The sequence below is a fragment of the Hyla sarda genome, chromosome 4 (genome assembly GCF_029499605.1).
Source record: "Hyla sarda isolate aHylSar1 chromosome 4, aHylSar1.hap1, whole genome shotgun sequence".
NCBI lineage: Eukaryota > Metazoa > Chordata > Amphibia > Anura > Hylidae > Hyla > Hyla sarda.
In genome coordinates, this window is record NC_079192.1 from 52,336,358 (window position 1) to 52,355,953 (window position 19,596).

Consider the following 19,596-nt stretch of genomic DNA (forward strand, 5'->3'; position numbering starts at 1 on the left):
TGTGATGGTGATGATTTTGGCAGGACCAGCTGTCTATCTTATGTGTTTACAGCTGTACTTACTTTCAGATGACAGATGACATAGGAAAAAAGGATTGGACTTGCCAAATGTGAACCTTGTAAAACTACCACTCCCAGCATGCTTGGAGTGGTAGTTTTGCAACAGCTGGAGGCGCTCTGGTTGGGAAATTCTGGTCTACGGCTTCCTCACAGTCTGTGCCGTAACGAAGTAATGGTCTATGTCTGTTCTTACTTCACAGTCCTACCAACCGAATAAAGTTGCTGTCTCAACATATGCAGTAAGACAACCTCAGCATACACCGTCTAGGTAAGTCGCCAAAAATCAAGGTAATATTTGGGAAATTTCCAGTAAAAAAATTTCCCCGAAAATATTTTTGAGCCACAGTATTGAGATCTATCAAAACTGGTGGAAGGCAAATGTGTTGCCCATAGTAACTAGAGTTTGATTAGATGCTATGGGCAGCTGTGGTCTGAATATATTGACAGTAAACTCAGCCTAATGACTTCAAATCTTCATAAAACACCTTTATAAATGACAAATCACTTGGAAACTGCATGGAGTGTAAATCGACCCCAACCCTTTTATGAGTCTAAATTAACCTGGGTAACCTCCAGCACTAGCAGCTTAATAAGATGACCAGATGGAGTTATTAAACACCTGACCCTCAGCCAGAAGTTTTAGGGGAAATGTAGGCTGCATTACAGAACCCACATCGTTGTGCATTTGTAAACCAAAATGTAGCCTATCCCATGCATGCCACATCAGCAAAAAGAGATAAGCAAAAGACTTAATCTTAATTTTTTTTTTCATATTAACTGGCTCCAAAAAGTTAAACAGATTTGTAAATTACTTCTATAAAAAAATCTTAATCCTTCCAGTACTTATCAGCTGCTGAAGTTGAGTTGTTCGCACAGATGTCTGCCATTAACCTTTCTGATACCGTGATCAATACAGATCACGGCATCTGCGGGAGTGCGGTCTGAAATATGGATGATCGGAATGGCACACTCTGGTCCCCTCACCTGCCTCCGCTGCCTTTCACGGGTCTTCTGCTCTGGTCTGAGATCGAGCAGACCAGAGCAGAAGATCACCGATGACATTGATCATTGTTGTGCCCTATACATAGCACTGAACAGTATTAGCAATCAAATGGTTGCTGTAAATAGTCCCCTATGGGGACTATTAAAGTGTAAAATTAAAAGTTTAAAAAAAAATGAAAAAAATTTGAAAAATCCCCTCCCCCCAATAAAAATGTAAAATGTCCTTTTTTCCCATTTTTCCCCCTATAAAGTGTAAAAAAAATATAAGAAATTGTAAACATAATTGGTTTCGCCACATGCGTAAATGTCCGAACTATTAAAATATAATGTTATTGATCCCGTACGGTGAACGGCACGAATGTAAAAAAAAAAAAAGAAAAGTGCAAAATTGCTGCTTTTTTGTCACAATTTAACTTAAAGGGGTACTCCGGTGAAAAGACCGGACTGGTGACAAAAAGTTAAACATATTTGTAAATTACTTCTATTAAATAATCTTAATCCTTCCAGTACTTATTAGCTGATGAATGCTACAGAGGAAATTCCTTTCTTTTTGGAACACTGATGACATCACGAGCACAGTGCTCTCTGCTGACATCTCTTTCCATTTTAGCAACCGTGCATAGCAGATGTATGCTAAGGGCAGCATGGTGGCTCAGTGGTTAGCACTGCTGCCTTGCAGTGCTGGGGACTTCGGTTCAAATCCCACTAAGGACAACAATAAATAAAGAGTTATTATTATTATAATGACGTCAGCAAAGAGCACTGTGCTCGTGATGTCATCAGAGAGAATTCCAAAAAGAAAAGAATTTCCTCTGTAGTATTCAGCAGCTAATAAGTACAGGAAGGATTAAAGGAGTACTCCGGCGCGCACTTTTTTCCTTTTATCCCGTCCGGGCTGCAAAATAAAAGAAAACACACTTTCTCTTACCTGCCAACGAGCCCCCGGAGCTCCGGTACAGGTGTTCGGTCCCCGGGCTGTATTCTTCTTACTTTGTTAGCCCGGCACGTCACACAGAGCTTCAGCCTATCACCGGCCGCAGCGATGTCCCGCCTCGGCCGGTGATAGCTCGTCACGTCACACGGAGCTTCAGCCTAACAGGAAGTAAGAAGAATACAGCCCGGGGACCGAATACCTGTACCGGAGTGTACCGGAGCATACCGGAGCTCCGGGGGCTCGTTGGCAGGTAAGAGAAAGTGTGTTTTCTTTTATTTTGCAGCCCGGACGGGATAAAAGGAAAAAAGTGCGCGCCGGAGTACTCCTTTAAGATTTTTTAATAGAAGTAATTTACAAATCTTGTATAAGAGGAAAAAAGGGGTACCAAATGCCTCTAGACTAATACCATAATGGTACAAAATTTAATATAAAATAATTGCAAGTGAGACATAAAATAAATATAAATAATATAAATCAAATACATAAATATCTCCTTCCACAGGGCCCTTGTGGGGAGGTAATGATATTATAATAAAATGGATATTTTAAAATCCGCATGTATACTATATTCTTCCGCTACTCCAATCTTGTGCAAACCGGCATAATTCACTTTTTATAAAGTGCACTCCGTAATCGTAAAGTTTGAAACAGTTCATAAAATGGTATAGTTACCAACTCCCATAGATGATGGGATTTTTGGCTGGACGTCCGAGAGATAGATGGCAAGTGCTGTGGAGGCTGTGTCCAGCGCTGGCATGCGCTTGCGGTGACGGGCCCGGTTGCCACAGGCCGAAGAGAAGTCACCGGTCACGAAGTAACTCCGGAGATGGAAGCACACTCGGAGGCAGATGGATCTACTCCGGGAACAAAGGAAGGCTTCGTGGAGGATCTCCCGGCGTCTGGTGGTATGGCAGATGGAATGCAGCCAGGTGTAGAAACAGCAGATGACGGAGTTTGACAGGAGTGGTATCGGAGGTAAGGAATAGCGGTTTGTGGATTGTGGTGGTCATGCGGTAATAGTCTCCTTCTCTAGACGCGTTTCAGGGTACTTTGTAGACGACCCTTTCCTCAGTAGAGATATCTTAAACAGTGAAGCTCAAAGTCATTTTACACATGTTACCTGTCTGATTGTAGCAGGTGTGTTTCTGTTTAGATCTTCCACAAATAGCGGAATGGAATGGAAACCAAAGGGTTGTTTCATCTTGATAGAACAGTGTTCACATTTAGCATCAGTATGCATGCGTTCTTACTTAGATATAATGTCATATATATTGTAGACATCAAGAATGATAAATGTAACAAACAATAAGATATGCAGATAAAGTAAAATGGAAAAGAAAAAAATAATAAAAAAAAATAAATAAATAAAATAAAGATGAAAATAAAAATAAATACAAATAAGAATAAATAAAGGTAATAATAATAATAATAGTAGTAAAATGGAAATAAAAAATATATAAAAAGGAAGATGATAAAATAAAAGAAAATGAAAATAAATATGTATAAAGAGATGAAAAAATAAATATAGAGTCAGTAAACAATTAATACACAAAATGGTTAAGGGATTGCTTGTCACGCAGAGCAAAAATAGAGTGGGTCCAGCTCCCCCATGGGGGCCCCAATAATGAAAAGGAAAGGGGCCCCCATGGGGAGAGCGAGACACACTCTACAGAAATCCAAAAAGTTCAAAATTTGAGTTCAGGCCATTCGGCTCTAAAGAGTTAAATTCATAGATCTTCTGACTTTCGGCCTTAGACATTTTAACAATGAAGCTACCTCCTCTCCAATCTTTCTTAATAGTTTGTAGACCTGTATAGAAGAAAGTGGTAATTTCTTTATTATGAAATTTTGCAAAATGAGCTGATAAAGGGTGTTTTAAGTTTCCATTTTTTATATTTGTTAAATGTTCAGCAATTCTGACCTTTAGTTGTCTTTTTGTTCTCCCAATGTATTGTTTCATACATCCACACTGTATCAGATATAGTACTCCACTTGTGTGACACGAGATGTGTTCTTTAATAGTCCATTTAAAGTCAGTGGTACATGATGAAATTTCTATCGTTTTTTTAGGGCCCTTCACCTTCACACAGTTGGGGCATATTCCACATCTTAAAAAATCCTTTTGTGTTTAACCAAGTCTCAGATATGGGTTTTTATGGGGGGTTTAATACTTGGTGCAATCGTAATCCCCAAATTCGGGGCTTTTTTATATACAATAGGAGCTCGGTCTGGCAGCAATCCTCCTATGTCTTTGTCCTGTTTAACCATATTCAAGTGCTTATTAATGATTTGTTAAATTTTTTTATATTCGTGATTATAAGGTAAAATTAATTTGATTGAATGTTCTGTAGATATAATGTCATTTTCTTTTGTTGTGAAAAATGTGGTCCTATCTAGGAGTTTGACGTGGTTAAGGGACTGGGTCAGAAGTGTGTTCGGATAATTTTGATCTTTGAAGAGAGATATCATATCTTCTGCTTCTTCCAGAAAAGTATTATTGGACGTACAATTAGGTTTTAAACGACGAAACTGTCCTTTAGGGATATTTGTAAGCCAACTAGATAGATGGCAACTGGTATAATCAATATAGCTGTTTTTTGTAGTAGGTTTTTTATAAGTATTACAATTTAACCTAGTTTTATCCGGACTCACTTTTATCTCCAAGTCAAGAAAAGTGACAGATTGTGTACTAATGTGTGAAGTGAAATTAAGAAAGTGGGTATTAGTGTTTAAATTATCGATAAATAATTCTAAATCAGTGATAGACCCATCCCAAATTAAAATAATATCATCAATATATCGCCTCCAGAGCACCAGATTTGCGCCAAGGTGGGGGGTGATGGTATCCTCTTCCCAAGATGCCATAAACAAATTGGCATAACTTGGCGCAAATCTAGTGCCCATCGCGGTACCGATTAACTGTAAAAAATAATCACCATTGAAATAAAAATAATTGTGGGTGAGAATAAAATTAATAGCTGTGAGAATAAATTCAATCTGTGAGGGTTTGTGATTGTGTTTGAGTAAAAATCTTTGGATTGCTGCCAGACCTAAATTGTGACGTATATTTGTATAGAGTGATGATACATCTAGAGTGGCCAAGATATGATTATCAGACCATTTGAATGATTCAACAATTTTGACTATTTGGGTGGTATCTTTAATATAGAATCTGGTACTTTGTACTATATCTTGTAAAAATTTGTCCACATATTGGGACAAATTTGAAGTCATAGATCCAATCCCAGATATAATGGGTCTACCCGGAGGACTCATTAACCCCCTAAGGACTCAGGGTTTTTCCGTTTTTGCACTTTCGTTTTTTCCTCCTTACCTTTTAAAAATCATAACCCTTTAAATTTTCCACCTAAAAATCCATATTATGGCTTATTTTTTGCGTCGCCAATTCTACTTTGCAGTGACATTAGTCATTTTACCCAAAAATGCACGGCGAAATGGAAAAAAAATCATTGTGCGACAAAATCGAAGAAAAAACGCCATTTTGTAAATTTTGGGGGCTTCCGTTTCTACGCAGTGCATATTTCGGTAAAAATTACACCTTATCATTATTCTGTAGGTCCATACGGTTAAAATTATACCCTACTTATATAAGTTTGATTTTGTCGCACTTCTGGAAAAAATCATAACTACATGCAGGAAAATTTATACGTTTAAAAATGTCATCTTCTGACCCCTATAACTTTTTTATTTTTCCACGTACAGGGCGGTATGAGGACTCATTTTTTGCGACGTGATCTGAAGTTTTTATCGGTATGATTTTTGTTTTGATCGGACTTTTTGATCACTTTTTATTCATTTTTTAATGGTATAAAAAGTGACCAAAAATGCGCTTTTTTTTACTTTGGAATTTTTTTGCGCGTACGCCATTGACCGTGCGGTTTAATTAATGATATATTTTTATAGTTTGGACATTTACGCACATGGCGATACCACATATGTTTATTTTTTTTTACACTGTTTTATTTTATGGGAAAAGGGGGGTGATTCAAACTTTTATTAGGGAAGGGGCTAAATGACCTTTATTAACACTTTTTTTTACATTTTTTTTTGCAGTGTTATAGGTCCCATAGGGACCTATAACACTGCACACACTGATCTTTTACACAGATCACAGGCGTATATTAACACGCCTGTGATCAGTGTTATCGGCGCTTGACTGCTCCTGCCTGGATCTCAGGCACGGAGCAGTCATTCGCCGATCGGACACCGAGGAGGCAGGTAAGGGCCCTCCCGGTGTCCTGTCAGCTGTTCGGGACGCCGCGATTTCACCGCGGCGGTCCCGAACAGCCCGACTGAGCAGCCGGGTCACTTTCACTCTCACTTTAGAAGCGGCGGTCAGCTTTGACCGCCGCTTCTAAAAGGTTAATACCGCACATCACCGCGATCGGCGATGTGTGGTATTAGCTGCGGGTCCCGGCCGTTGATGAGCGCCGGGACCGACGCGATATGATGCGTAAACATACGTCCTGCATCGTTAAGGGGTTAAACTCTTGTGTGTCTGTCACTTTTCTTGACTTGGAGATAAAAGTGTGTCCGGATAAAACTAGGTTAAATTGTAATACTTATAAAAAACCTACTACAAAAAACAGCTATATTGATTATACCAGTTGCCATCTATCTAGTTGGCTTACAAATATCCCTAAAGGACAGTTTTGTCGTTTAAAACCTAATTGTACGTCCAATAATACTTTTCTGGAAGAAGCAGAAGATATGATATCTCTCTTCAAAGATCAAAATTATCCGGACACACTTCTGACCCAGTCCCTTAACCACGTCAAACTCCTAGATAGGACCACATTTTTCACACCAAAAGAAAATGACATTATATCTACAGAACATTCAATCAAATTAATTTTACCTTATAATCACGAATATAAAAAAATTGAACAAATCATTAATAAGCACTTGAATATGGTTAAACAGGACAAAGACATAGGAGGATTGCTGCCAGACCGAGCTCCTATTGTATATAAAAAAGCCCCGAATTTGGGGATTACGATTGCACCAAGTATTAAACCCCCCATAAAAACCCATAATGTGTCTGAGACGTGGTTAAACACAAAAGGATTTTTTAAGATGTGGAATATGCCCCAACTGTGTGAAGGTGAAAGGCCCTAAAAAAACGATAGAAATTTCATCATGTACTACTGACTTTAAATGGACTATTAAAGAACACATCTCGTGTCACACAAGTGGAGTACTATATCTGATACAGTGTGGATGTATGAAACAATACATTGGGAGAACAAAAAGACCACTAAAGGTCAGAATTGCTGAACATTTAACAAATATAAAAAATGGAAACTTAAAACACCCTTTATCAGCTCATTTTGCAAAATTTCATAATAAAGAAATTACCACTTTCTTCTATACAGGTCTACAAACTATTAAGAAAGATTGGAGAGGAGGTAGCTTCATTGTTAAAATGTCTAAGGCCGAAAGTCAGAAGATCTATGAATTTAACTCTTTAGAGCTGAATGGCCTGAACTCAAATTTTGAACTTTTTGGATTTCTGTAGTGTGTGTCTCGCTCTCCCCATGGGGGCCCCTTTCCTTTTCATTATTGGGGCCCCCATGGGGGAGCTGGACCCACTCTATTTTTGCTCTGCGTGACAAGCCATCCCTTAACCATTTTGTGTATTAATTGTGTTTACTGACTCTATATTTATTTTTTCATCTCTTTAAACATATTTATTTTCTTTTTTCATTTTTTATTTTCATTTTCTTTTATTTTATCATCTTCCTTTTTATATATTTTTTATTTCCATTTTACTACTATTATTATTATTATTACCTTTATTTATTCTTATTTGTATTTATTTTTATTTTCATCTTTATTTTTATTTATTTTTATTATTTTCTTTTCTTTTCCATTTTACTTTATCTGCATATCTTATTGTTTGTTACATTTATCATTCTTGATGTCTACAATATATATGACATTATATCTAAGTAAGAACGCATGCATACTGATGCTAAATGTGAACACTGTTCTATCAAGATGAAACAACCCTTTGGTTTCCATTCCATTCCGCTATTTGTGGAAGATCTAAACAGAAACACACCTGCTACAATCAGACAGGTAACATGTATAAAATGACTTTGAGCTTCACTGTTTAAGATATCTCTACTGAGGAAAGGGTCGTCTACAAAGTACCCTGAAACGCGTCTAGAGAAGGAGACTATTACCGCATGACCACCACAATCCACAAACCGCTATTCCTTACCTCCGATACCACTCCTGTCAAACTCCGTCATCTGCTGTTTCTACACCTGGCTGCATTCCATCTGCCATACCACCAGACGCCGAGAGATCCTCCACGAGGCCTTCCTTTGTTCCCGGAGTAGATCCATCTGTCTCCGAGTGTGCTTCCATCTCCGGAGTTACTTCGTGACCGGTGACTTCTCCTCGGCCTGTGGCAATCGGGCCCGTCACCGCAAGCGCATGCCAGCGCTGGACACAGCCTCCACAGCACTTGCCATCTATCTCTCGGACGTCCAGCCAAAAATCCCATCATCTATGGGAGTTGGTAACTATACCATTTTATGAACTGTTTCAAACTTTACGATTACGGAGTGCACTTTATAAAAAGTGAATTATGCCGGTTTGCACAAGATTGGAGTAGCGGAAGAATATAGTATACATGCGGATTTTAAAATATCCATTTTATTATAATATCATTACCTCCCCACAATGGCCCTGTGGAAGGAGATATTTATGTATTTGATTTATATTATTTATATTTATTTTATGTCTCATTTGTAATTATTTTATATTAAATTTTGTACATCATTTAAAGTGACGCACAGTCCGACTTTATTTTTTCTGTAATTTATATCATCATGTACCATTTATGGTATTAGTCTAGAGGCATTTGGTACCCCTTTTTTCCTCTTATACATTATTTTATATTGGTATTTTTTTGGTGTAAATACTTTCCATATAGCCTCGACTAATTTATTTTGTGAGCTGCACATACCCCAATTTTTTCTATTCTTGATATAATTTACAAATCTGTTTAACTTTCTGGCACCAGTTGATTTAAAAGAAAAAAGGTTTTCACCGGAGTACCCCTTAAAGTTTTATATACACAAATGTGGTATCAATAAAAAGTACAGATCCAATGCAAAAAATGAGCCCTCATACCGCCACTTATACAGAAAAATTAAAAAGTTATAGGTCGTCAAAATAGGGGGATTTTAAACGTACTAATTTGGTTTAAAAGTTTGCAATTTTTTTTAAGAACAACAGTAATAGAAAAGTATATAATCATGGGTATCATTTTAATCATATTGACCCACAGAATAAAGAACACGTATCATTTTTACCGTAAATTGTACAGCGTGAAAACGAAAACCTTTTTTTTTCTTTTTAATTTCCCCACACAAATAGTATTTTTTGGTTGTGCCATACATTTAATGGTAAAATGAGTGATTGTAATTACGAAGTACAACTGATCTCGCAAAAAACAAGCCCTCATACTAGTCTGTGGATGAAACTATAAAAGAGTTATGATTTTTAAAAGACAAGGAGGAAGAAACCAAAAAGGAAAAAATGTAATTGTCCTGGTCCTTATGGTCAAAATGGGCTTGGTCCTTAAGGGGTTAAAGTCACTTAACCCCTTAAGGACCCGGGGTTTTCCCGTTTTTGCACTTTCGTTTATTCCTCCTTACCTTTAAAAAAATCATAACTCTTTCAATTTTGCACCTAAAAATCCATATTATGGCTTATTTTTTGCGCCACCAATTCTACTTTGCAGTGACATCAGTCATTTTACCCAAACATATACGGTAAACGGAAAAAAAAATCATTGTGAGACAAAATTGAAAAAAAAAAAAAAACGCTATTTTGTAACTTTTGGGGGCTTCCATTTCTACACAGTACATTTTTCGGTAAAAATGACACCTTATCTTTATTCTGTAGGTCCATACGGTTAAAATAATACCCTACTTATATAGGTTTGATTTTGTCGTACTTCTGGAAAAAATCATAACTACATGCAGGAAAATTTATATGTTTAAAATTGTCATCTTCTGACCCCTATAACTTTTTTATTTTTCCGCGTATGGGGCGGTATGAGGGCTCATTTTTTGCACTGTGATCTGAAGTTTTTATATTGATTGGACTTATTGATCACTTTTTATTCATATTTTCATGATATAAAAAGTGACCAAAAATACACTATTTTGGAATTTTTTTGCGCGTACACCATTGACCATGCGGTTTAATTAATAATATATTTTTTATAATCCGGACATTTCCGCATGCGGCGATACCATATATGTTTATTTTTATTTATTTACAATGGGAAAAGGGGGTGATTCAAACTGTTATTAGGGAAGGGGTTAAATGACCTTTATTAACATTTTATTTTTTAACTTTTTTTTTTTGCAATGTTATAGCTCCCATAGGGACCTATAACACTGCACACACTGATCTTTTACATTCTCATAGGAAACCAGTGATCGGTGATTCTGCCGCTTGACTGCTCATGCCTGGATCTCAGGCACTGAGCAGCTATTCGGCGATCGGACACCAGGAGGCAGTTAAGGGGACCCTCCTGCTGTCTTTAAGTTGTTCGGGACACTGCGATTTCGCTGCAGCGGTCCCGAACAGCCCGATGAGCTAGCAGGGGGTAGTTTACTTCACTTTAGACGCTGCAATCAACTTTGAACAAAGCGTCTAAAGGGTTAATAGTGCGCGGCACCACAATCAGTGCCGCGCGCTATTAGCCACGGGTCCCGGCTGTTGTTAGAATGGGAGCGGACTCAGGACGTACAGGTACTCCCTGGATCCTTAAGAGGTTAAAAACTTTTGACATGTCCTAGCAACATGTCGAAAGTTTTGATTGGCGGGGGTCTGAGTGTTCAGACCTCCACTGATCAGGAGAACGAGCCGGGAGAAGCCCGTGTGGCTGCATGCTTCACTTTGCTACAATTTTGACATATGTCGCTATGACAAATTTTTCCAAGTGACAGTGCCCATAAGTTCAAATTGTGGCCCTGTATACAGGGTGTTCACAGAACTTTCATTTTGGATGAGGGGCTACAGAGTACAGTTTACCCCAGCAGGACAGAGTAAATGCTAATACAACGAATCCTCTTTGAGACCACCACCCTAAATTGGGGCAGGGGGTCTTCTTAGAGAATGAGTAATACAGTCAGGGCCATCGTAGGTCGAGGGGGTCACTGTACTGTAAATGTGAAAGTGAAAATCTGATCTGTGTAAGGGGGGGGGTTTCTTATCAAAGAGGGGGTTATTTCACTGTATATTGTGTTGTCTATTGATCTTTGAAAAACAGAAGATAATGAATTAGTCATGTTAATTTATCCATATTTATTATCTTTCCAGGCCTCCGCTTCCCCACCAAAGAGATACCGCACATCCCAACATCTCCCCACCACGCCCCCCGCCTGCCCCTCCGGTATAACGCTGCTTTCTGCGTAGCCTTTCTATCTGACTTTATTACTAGGTACATCCGTGTTTCCAAGAGACACAACTTTTTCTCATGCTTGGGAGACAATAAAAGAGATTGCTATCCAGAACCAGAAAATAGAATTTTGAAGGATTTCGCAAGAAAGAAGATCTTAACGAAGTTTTTTTTGAGCCACAGAACATCCTCTCCTCTGTATATGACCCTATACTGGGCCATGTTTGATGTCACGCTATGTATTCCCCATAAACATCCGCTTGATTTCTTCGCTTTTCCCACACTGGATTTTCAGTCCTCTTCTTAGCTTCATCCTATGCAGAGAGATGTGTCTCCATGGTAACAGACTACAGACAAACCCTGCGTAGTCCGATTCTGCAGTCACGTCCTCCTCTATCTGTCCTCCACTTTTTATTAGCATTTTTTTATTTTAGGTGAATTAGATCAATACAAGAAAATTGTGAAGGTGGAGATAACCCTAAGAAATAAATAAAATAATGTGAATTTTAAAGGTATCCTCCATATTTAGCTGACATGTGACAAATACATTAAGTTAACTATAGAAGTTAACTGTATGGTCCATGAACATAGGGCTTGAGAACCCCCCCCCCCCCAAACCCCTCCAAATTTTTGGAGTTTGCAGTCTATGACCCCCACTAATATTATTGACCCGCTGTTCATGATAAAGTCTTATTTATGAAAATATGACTTCAAAAGAAACTTCAAAAGAAAATGCAATACTTTCCTTTTAACATGACGTCCGGTGTCTGGTTCCTATGATCGACACCGCTCTGTTATTATTTGCACTAGTTCTAACATATATGACCCCCATTTTGCTTCCAACTATATATACGTGTATGTATGTATATGTATATATATATATATATATATATATATATATATATATATATATATATATATGAGAGAGACCCAGTATTCCCTTATTTTGCTTCTCGCCTCCTTTAGGCTGCGTTATAATGTTCATGGTTCCACTGTCCGCCATTGTGACCCAGATCTGACTCTGCCATATGAATTGTTATACTGTGAAGTAGACACTTTAGATGCCGAATGAAGCGCATTTATGAGAATACTAAGAACATTAAAGTGAATCTGTGGGCTCTATATCATGTTCAGAAGTATGTGCCCAGCTGTAGCACACATGTATGCATCTCGTCTCCCTATCTTGACTGACTGAGGTACAGGGCTAGAAGCTAAATAGGTAGGGGTGGGGGAGGAAGGAGGCAGTTCATCTGCAGCATGCATGCCTCCTCCCTCCCCCACCCTTGCCTGCTTTTTTCTCACATCTTCTCTTTATGTATTTTCTGCTATATTTTAAATGTAGAACATGTTTATGGTTTGGTTGACATCTATCAGTAGAGTGTTATTTACCATCTAACTAAATGCATTGATATGGTGTTTCTCAGAACTAAAAAATAGGTTATTTGGATGTAAAATATTAATTTAGAAAGGACTACCTGAAAATCTACAGTAAAGACTTTTTAAGGACATGAAATTGCCAACAGGGATCTGAACCCCTTAAGGACCAAGGGCGTACAGGTACGCCTTTGCTCCCTGGTACTTAAGGACCAAGGGCGTACCTGTACGCCCGTGGGAATTTCGGTCCCCGCCGCGCGCCGGGCGGGGATCGCGCCGGGGTGACTGCTGATATCTATCAGCAGGCACCCCGTGCAAATGCCCAGGGGGGTCATTAGACCCCCCCCCATGTCGGCGATCGGCGCAAATCGCAAGTGAATTCACACTTGCGATTTGCGCCGATTCCGGGTCATACGGGTCTATGGTGACCCGGTGACCCGGAATAGAAGGGGGATCGCGGGTGTCCTAGACACCACGATCCCCCTGTAGCAATAGGAGTGAGGTGGCAGGGTTGCCACCCCTCCTATCTCTGCTATTGGCGGTCTAGACGTGACCACCAATAGCAGATCGGGGGCGGGAGGGGTTTACTTTCGGTTTCCCCGTCCTGCCCTCCCACAATAGGCGGGGCAGGACGGGGAAACCGACAGGGACCGGCGCCGAAGATCCACTTACCCATCAGCGACGGCAGCGGCGACGATCAGCGGCGGCAGCGGGCGACGATCGGCGGAAGAAGAGGACCGCGACGCAGCTCCCTGGATCCAACGAAAGCCGGTGAGTTACTTAGCAACATCTGGAGGGCTACAGTCTGAGACCACTAAAGTGGTCTCTAAATTGTAACCCTCCAGATGTTGCAAAACTACAACTCCCAGCATGCCCAGAGAGCTGTTTAGGCTTGCTGGGAGTTGCAGTTTTGCAACAGCTGGAGGTCTACAGTTTGAGACCACTGCAAAGTGATCTCTATACTGTGCACCTCCAGATCTTGCAAAACTACAACTCCCAGCATGCCCAGACAGCAGTTTGCTGTCTGGGCATGCTGGGAGTTGTAGTTTTGCAACATCTGGAGGTCCACAGTTTGGAGACCACTGTGCAGTGGTCTCTAAACTATAGCTCTCCAGATGTTGCAAAACTGCAACTCCCAGCAAGCCTAAACAGCAAACAGCTGTCTCTGCATGCTGGGAGTTGTAGTTGTGTACCTCCAGCTGTTGCATAACTATATCTCCCAGCATGCCTTTCGGCGATCAGTACATGCTGGGAGTTGAAGTTTTGCAACAGCTGGAGGCACACTGGTTGGAAAATACTGAGTTAGGTAACAGAACCTAACTGAAGGTTTTCCAACTAGTGTGCCTCCAGCTGTTGCAAAAGTACAACTCCCAGCATGCACGGTCTGTCAGTACATGCTGGGAGTTGTAGTTTTGAAACAGCTGGAGGTTTGCCCCCCAACCTCCCCCATGTGAACGTACAGGGTACATTCACACTGGCGGGTTTACAGTAAGTTTTCTGCTTCAAGTTTGGGCTGTGGCAAATTTTTCACCGCAGCGCAAACTCCTAGCGGTAAATTCACTGTAAACCCGCCAGTGTGGACGTACCCTAAAAACACTACACTACACTTACACATAATAAAGAGTAAAACACAACATATACACCCCCTTACACTGTCCCCCTAATAAAAAATAAAAAACGTATTGTACGGCAGTGTTCCCAAAACAGAGCCTCCAGCTGTTGCAAAACAACAACTCCCAGCATTTCCAGACAGCCACTGACTGTCCAGGCATGCTGGGAGTTTAGCAACAGCTGGAGGCACCCTGTTTGGGAATCACTGGCGTAGAATACCCCTATGTCCACCCCTGTGCAATCCCTAATTTAGTCCTCAAATGCGCATGGCGCTCTCTCACTTCGGAGCCCTGTCGTATTTCAAGGAAACAGTTTAGTGCCACATATGGGGTATTTCCGTACTCAGGAGAAATTGCACTACTAATTTTGGGGGCTTTTTTTCCTTTTACCCCTTATGAAAAAGAAAAGTTGGGGTCTACACCAGCCTGTTAGTGTAAAAAAAAAAAAATTTTTTACACTAACATGCTGGTGTTGTCCTTTACTTTTTATTTTCACGGGAGGTAAAAGGAAAAAAGAACCCCAAAATTTGTAACACAATTTCTCCTGAGTACGGAGATACCCCATATGTGGGCATAAAATGCTCTGCGGACGCACAACAAGGCTCAGGAGTGAGAGCGCACTATGTTCATTTGAGGCCTAAATTGGTGATTTGCACAGGGGTGGCTGATTTTACAGTGGTTCTGACATAAACACAAAACAATAAATACCCACATGTGACCCAATTTTGGAAACGACACCCCTCACGAAACGTAACAAGGGGTATAGTGAGCCTGAACACCCCACAGGTGTTTGACAAATTTTCATTAAAGTTGGATGGGAAAATGAAAAAAAAAAATGTTTCACTAAAATGCTGGTGTCACCCTAAATTTTTCATTTTCACAAGGGAAAATAAAAAAAAGCCCCCCAAAATTTGTAACCCAATTTCTTCTGAGTAAGAGCATACCCCATATGTGGATGTAAAGTGCTCTATGGGTACACTACAATGCTCAGAAGAGAAGGAGCGCCATTGGGATTTTGAAGAGAAAATTTGTCCGGAATTGAAGGCCACTTGTGTTTACAAAGCCCCCCATGGTACCAGAACAATGGACCCCCCCCCCATATGTGACCCCATTTTGGAAACTACACCCCTCATGTAATAAGGGGCGCAGTGAGCATTTACGCCCCACAGGTGTCTGACAGATTTTTGGAACAGTGATCCGTGAAAATGAAAAATTTAATTTTCCATTTGCACAGCTTACTGTTCCAAAGATCTGTCAAACGCCAGTGGGGTGTAAATGCTCACTGCACCACTTATTAAATTCTGTGAGGGGTTTAATTTCCAAAATGGGGTCACATGTGGGGGGGGGGGTCCACTGTTCTGGCACCACGGGGGGCTTTGTAAATGCACATGGCCCCTGACTACCATTCCAAACAAATTCTCTTTCCAAAAGCTCAATGGTGCTCCTCCTCTTCTGAGCATTGTAGTTCTCCCATAGTGCACTTCAGGTCCACTTATGGGGTACCTCCATACTCAGAAGAGATGGGGGTTACAAATTTTGGGGGGTATTTTCTGCTATTAACCCTTGCAAAAATGTGAAATTTGGGGGGAAACACACATTTTAGTGAAAAAAAAATATATATTTTTTTTACATATGCAAAAGTCGTGAAACCCGTGTGGGGTATTAAGGCTCACTTTATTCCTTGTTACGTTCCTCAAGGGGTCTAGTTTCCAAAATGGTGTGCCATGTGTTTTTTTTTTTTGCTGTTCTGACACCATAGGGGCTTCCTAAATGCGACATGCCCCCCGAGCAAAATTTGCTCTCAAAAAGTCAAATATCACTCCTTCTCTTCGGAGCATTGTAGTTCGCCCGTAATGCACTTCATGCCAACTTATGGGGTGCGTCCATACTCAGAAGAGATGGGGTTACAAATTTTGGGGGGTATTTTCTGCTATTAACCCTTGCAAAAATGTGAAATTTGGGGGGGAAACACACATTTTAGTGAAATTTTTTTAAATTTTTTTTACATATGCAAAAGTCGTGAAACACCTGTGGGGTATTAAGGCTCACTTTATTCCTTGTTACGTTCCCCAAGGGGTCTAGTTTCCAAAATGGTATGCCATGTGAGTTATTTTTGCTGTTCTGGCACCATAGGGGCTTCCTAAATGCAACATGCCCCCCAAAAACCATTTCTGAAAAACTTACTCTCCAAAATCCCCTTGTCGCTCCTTCGCTTCTGAGCCCTCTACTGCGCCCGCCGAACACTTTACATAGACATATGAGGTATGTGCTTACTCGAGAGAAATTGGGCTACAAATATAAGTATACATTTTCTCCTTTTACCGCTTGTAAAAATTCAAAAATTGGGTTTACAAGAACAGGCGAGTGTAAAAAATAAAGATTGTGAATTTTCTCCTTCACTTTGCTGCTATTCCTGTGAAACACCTAAAGGGTTAAAACACTTACTGATTGTCATTTTGAATACTTTGGGGGGTGTAGTTTTTATAATGGGGTCATTTGTGGGGTATTTCTAATGGGAAGACCCTTCAAATCCACTTCAAACCTGAACTGGTCTCTGAAAAAAAGCGAGGTTCAAAATTTTGTGAAAAATTGAAAAGTGCTGCTGAACTTTGAAGCCCTCTGGTGTCTTCCAAAAGTAAAAACACGTCCATTTTATGATGCAAACATAAAGTAGACATATTGGAAATGTGAATAAAAAAAATATATTTTGAATATCCATTTTCCTTACAAGCAGAAAGCTTCAAAGTTAGAAAAATGCTAAATTTTCAAATTTTTCATGAAATTTTGGGATTTTTCACCAAGAAAGGATGCAAGTTACCACAAAATTTTACCACTATGTTAAAGTATAATATGTCACGAAAAAACAATCTCAGAATCAGATTGATAACTAAAAGCATTCCAGAGTTATTAATGTTTAAAGTGACAGTGGTCAGATGTGCAAAAAACGCTCTGGTCCTAAGGTGTAAAATGGCCTGGTCCTTAAGGGGTTAAAGTCGTGTTTACATTGAGCATTTCGGCTAGTCTGAAAAGGATCATGTAATGTACACTCCATGACTGGTAGACTCTGTACAGTGGCAGACTGCATTGCCTCATCCTGTTTACCACTGTAGATCAGTGGTTTCCAAGCTGTGGACCTCCAGCTACAACTCCCAGCATGCCCGGACCTCCAGCTACAACTCCCAGCATGCCCGGACCTCCAGCTACAACTCCCAGCATGCCCGGACCTCCAGCTACAACTCCCAGCATGCCCGGACCTCCAGCTACAACTCCCAGCATTCCCGGACAACCATTGGCAGTTGTTGTTTTGCAACAGCTGAGGTCTATGGTTCTGAGACGTAGGCTGTAGATGTACCGTGTGATACACCATATGACTCCATGGAACCAGTACTATTTTAACACTATTATAGTGTTTGTAGAAGTAGGAATTAATCCTACCAGTACTTATCAGCTGCTGAAGTTGAATTGTTCCATTCTGTCTGACCACAGTACTCTCTGTGGACACCTCTGTCTGTCTCAGGAACTGTCCAGAGTAGGAGCAAATCCCTGTAGCAAACCTCTCCTGCTCTGGACAGTTCCTGAGACAGACGGAGGTGTCAGCAGAGAGCACTGTGGTCAGACAGAAAAGAACACCTCAACTTCAGCAGCTGATAACTAATGGCAGGAGTAAGATTTTTAATAGAAGTAATTTACAAATCTGTTTAACTTTCTGGAGCCAGTTGATATGAAAAAAAAAAAAAATTAGTTTTTCACCGGAATACCCTTTTAACACTATTATGGTGTTTATAGAATTAGCACTTTCGATGTCAATAGTAGACTGTTCAACGAGCTGCATGGGCCATAGAAACTGCATTATGAATTCCCTTGGATGGATTTGGGGATCCTCACGACAGCGGGGAAAATTTCACTGGTCTCCTACCCAGGACCATGGGCTGTAATTAGGAGATTTTTTTTAGAAGTATGGTGGAAGGTTCTGAACTGTGTGGCAGTCCATCACTTAGAATTTTGTATAGATATTCACAATTCAGTATTTTCTTCTAGAATAAAAGTTTCCAGTAAGTAAAGGAGAGAGACTTGTCCTGTTGCATTAAAGTGGTTTTGTCATCCCAAAAAAATCCTTTGAAAATGAGAGCTGATTTGGTTAAAGATCACTGGTTAACCATGTTCCCTGCAGCGACCCCTACAGTGGAAATGTGATATTACAAGTGGTAATTCAAATGAGTACAGCATAATATTGAGAGCTGCTGGTTGGCTTTTTAGAGGGTTGTGGGGGTTGGAGAAAAAAAAACAGATCCCCTCATAGGGCATATGGATTTTGCGGGTGACAAGTATTACCCTGGTATAGCACTTGACTGGCCAAATGTGCCATTCAGAACACTATAATAGTTGGGTGGAACTACTGGTGGCCATATTGGTTTTCCTTCAGCTTTTCCAGAAATAACGTCCTAAGCTGTCCGTGCACATATGATAGCTATTGGACACATGATGGATATTTCTCCCGATGCCTCCGTATACATGATCGTTCAACTCAGCCAATCATGTATTTTGAATGGAGCCTCCAGAACAAAAGGATCAGGCAGTTGAAATTCAACATGCCTGATCTCTACAAAAAGATAGCTGGGCCAGTACATACGAATAAAAAAACTTTTCTTCTTTTATAAGAACATGTCACAGTAACATTCACAAACATACAAAAAAAATGAAAACAGTGCTGGAAAAACGCACGTTAAATGATCTGACAGGTTTCGAACCTTGTTGGTTCTTACTCATCCCTAACATTTGCCATCCAGGCAGAGTTTGGAGCCATAGATATAAGATAGTCAGCTGACTATGCTGAAACTATCATGTCTTATGTCAGTGAAAGGCCTTCAGCCTTATTATTTATGGGGACCCGTGTATATGTTTAGAAGAAAATATTCTTTTATGTCAAACATTACATTAGAAACCATGTGAATTCTGCAGTAACATATACTTGAAGTAGACGACAGATGAGACTCTATAAAGAATGAATGTTTATAATTTACCGTATTTATCGGGGTATACCACGCACCGGCCTATAACACGCACCCTCATTTTACCAAGGATATTTGGGTAAAAAAAGTTTTTTGCCCAAATATCCATGGTAAAATGAGGGTGCGTGTGTGCGCGTGTATACCCCGATACACCCCC

The 19,596-nt window shown here is 40.1% G+C and overlaps 1 protein-coding gene across 4 annotated transcripts in view; it reads left to right on the plus strand.

Annotated features, from left to right (window-relative positions):
- Positions 1-19,596, plus strand: part of ADAM9 (ADAM metallopeptidase domain 9) — a 269,190-nt gene that overhangs the window by 139,023 nt on the left and 110,571 nt on the right. For 2 of the 4 annotated variants that reach the window (XM_056570919.1, XM_056570916.1), the window contains exons 24-25: positions 260-327; positions 11,368-12,042. In XM_056570919.1, coding sequence (XP_056426894.1) covers positions 260-327; positions 11,368-11,446 — 147 coding nt within the window. In that variant the 3' untranslated portion in view covers positions 11,447-12,042. Of the gene's footprint in view, positions 1-259; positions 328-11,367; positions 12,043-19,596 lie in introns of those variants that run through there. The other 2 variants (XM_056570915.1, XM_056570914.1) reach the window with 1 other exon arrangement.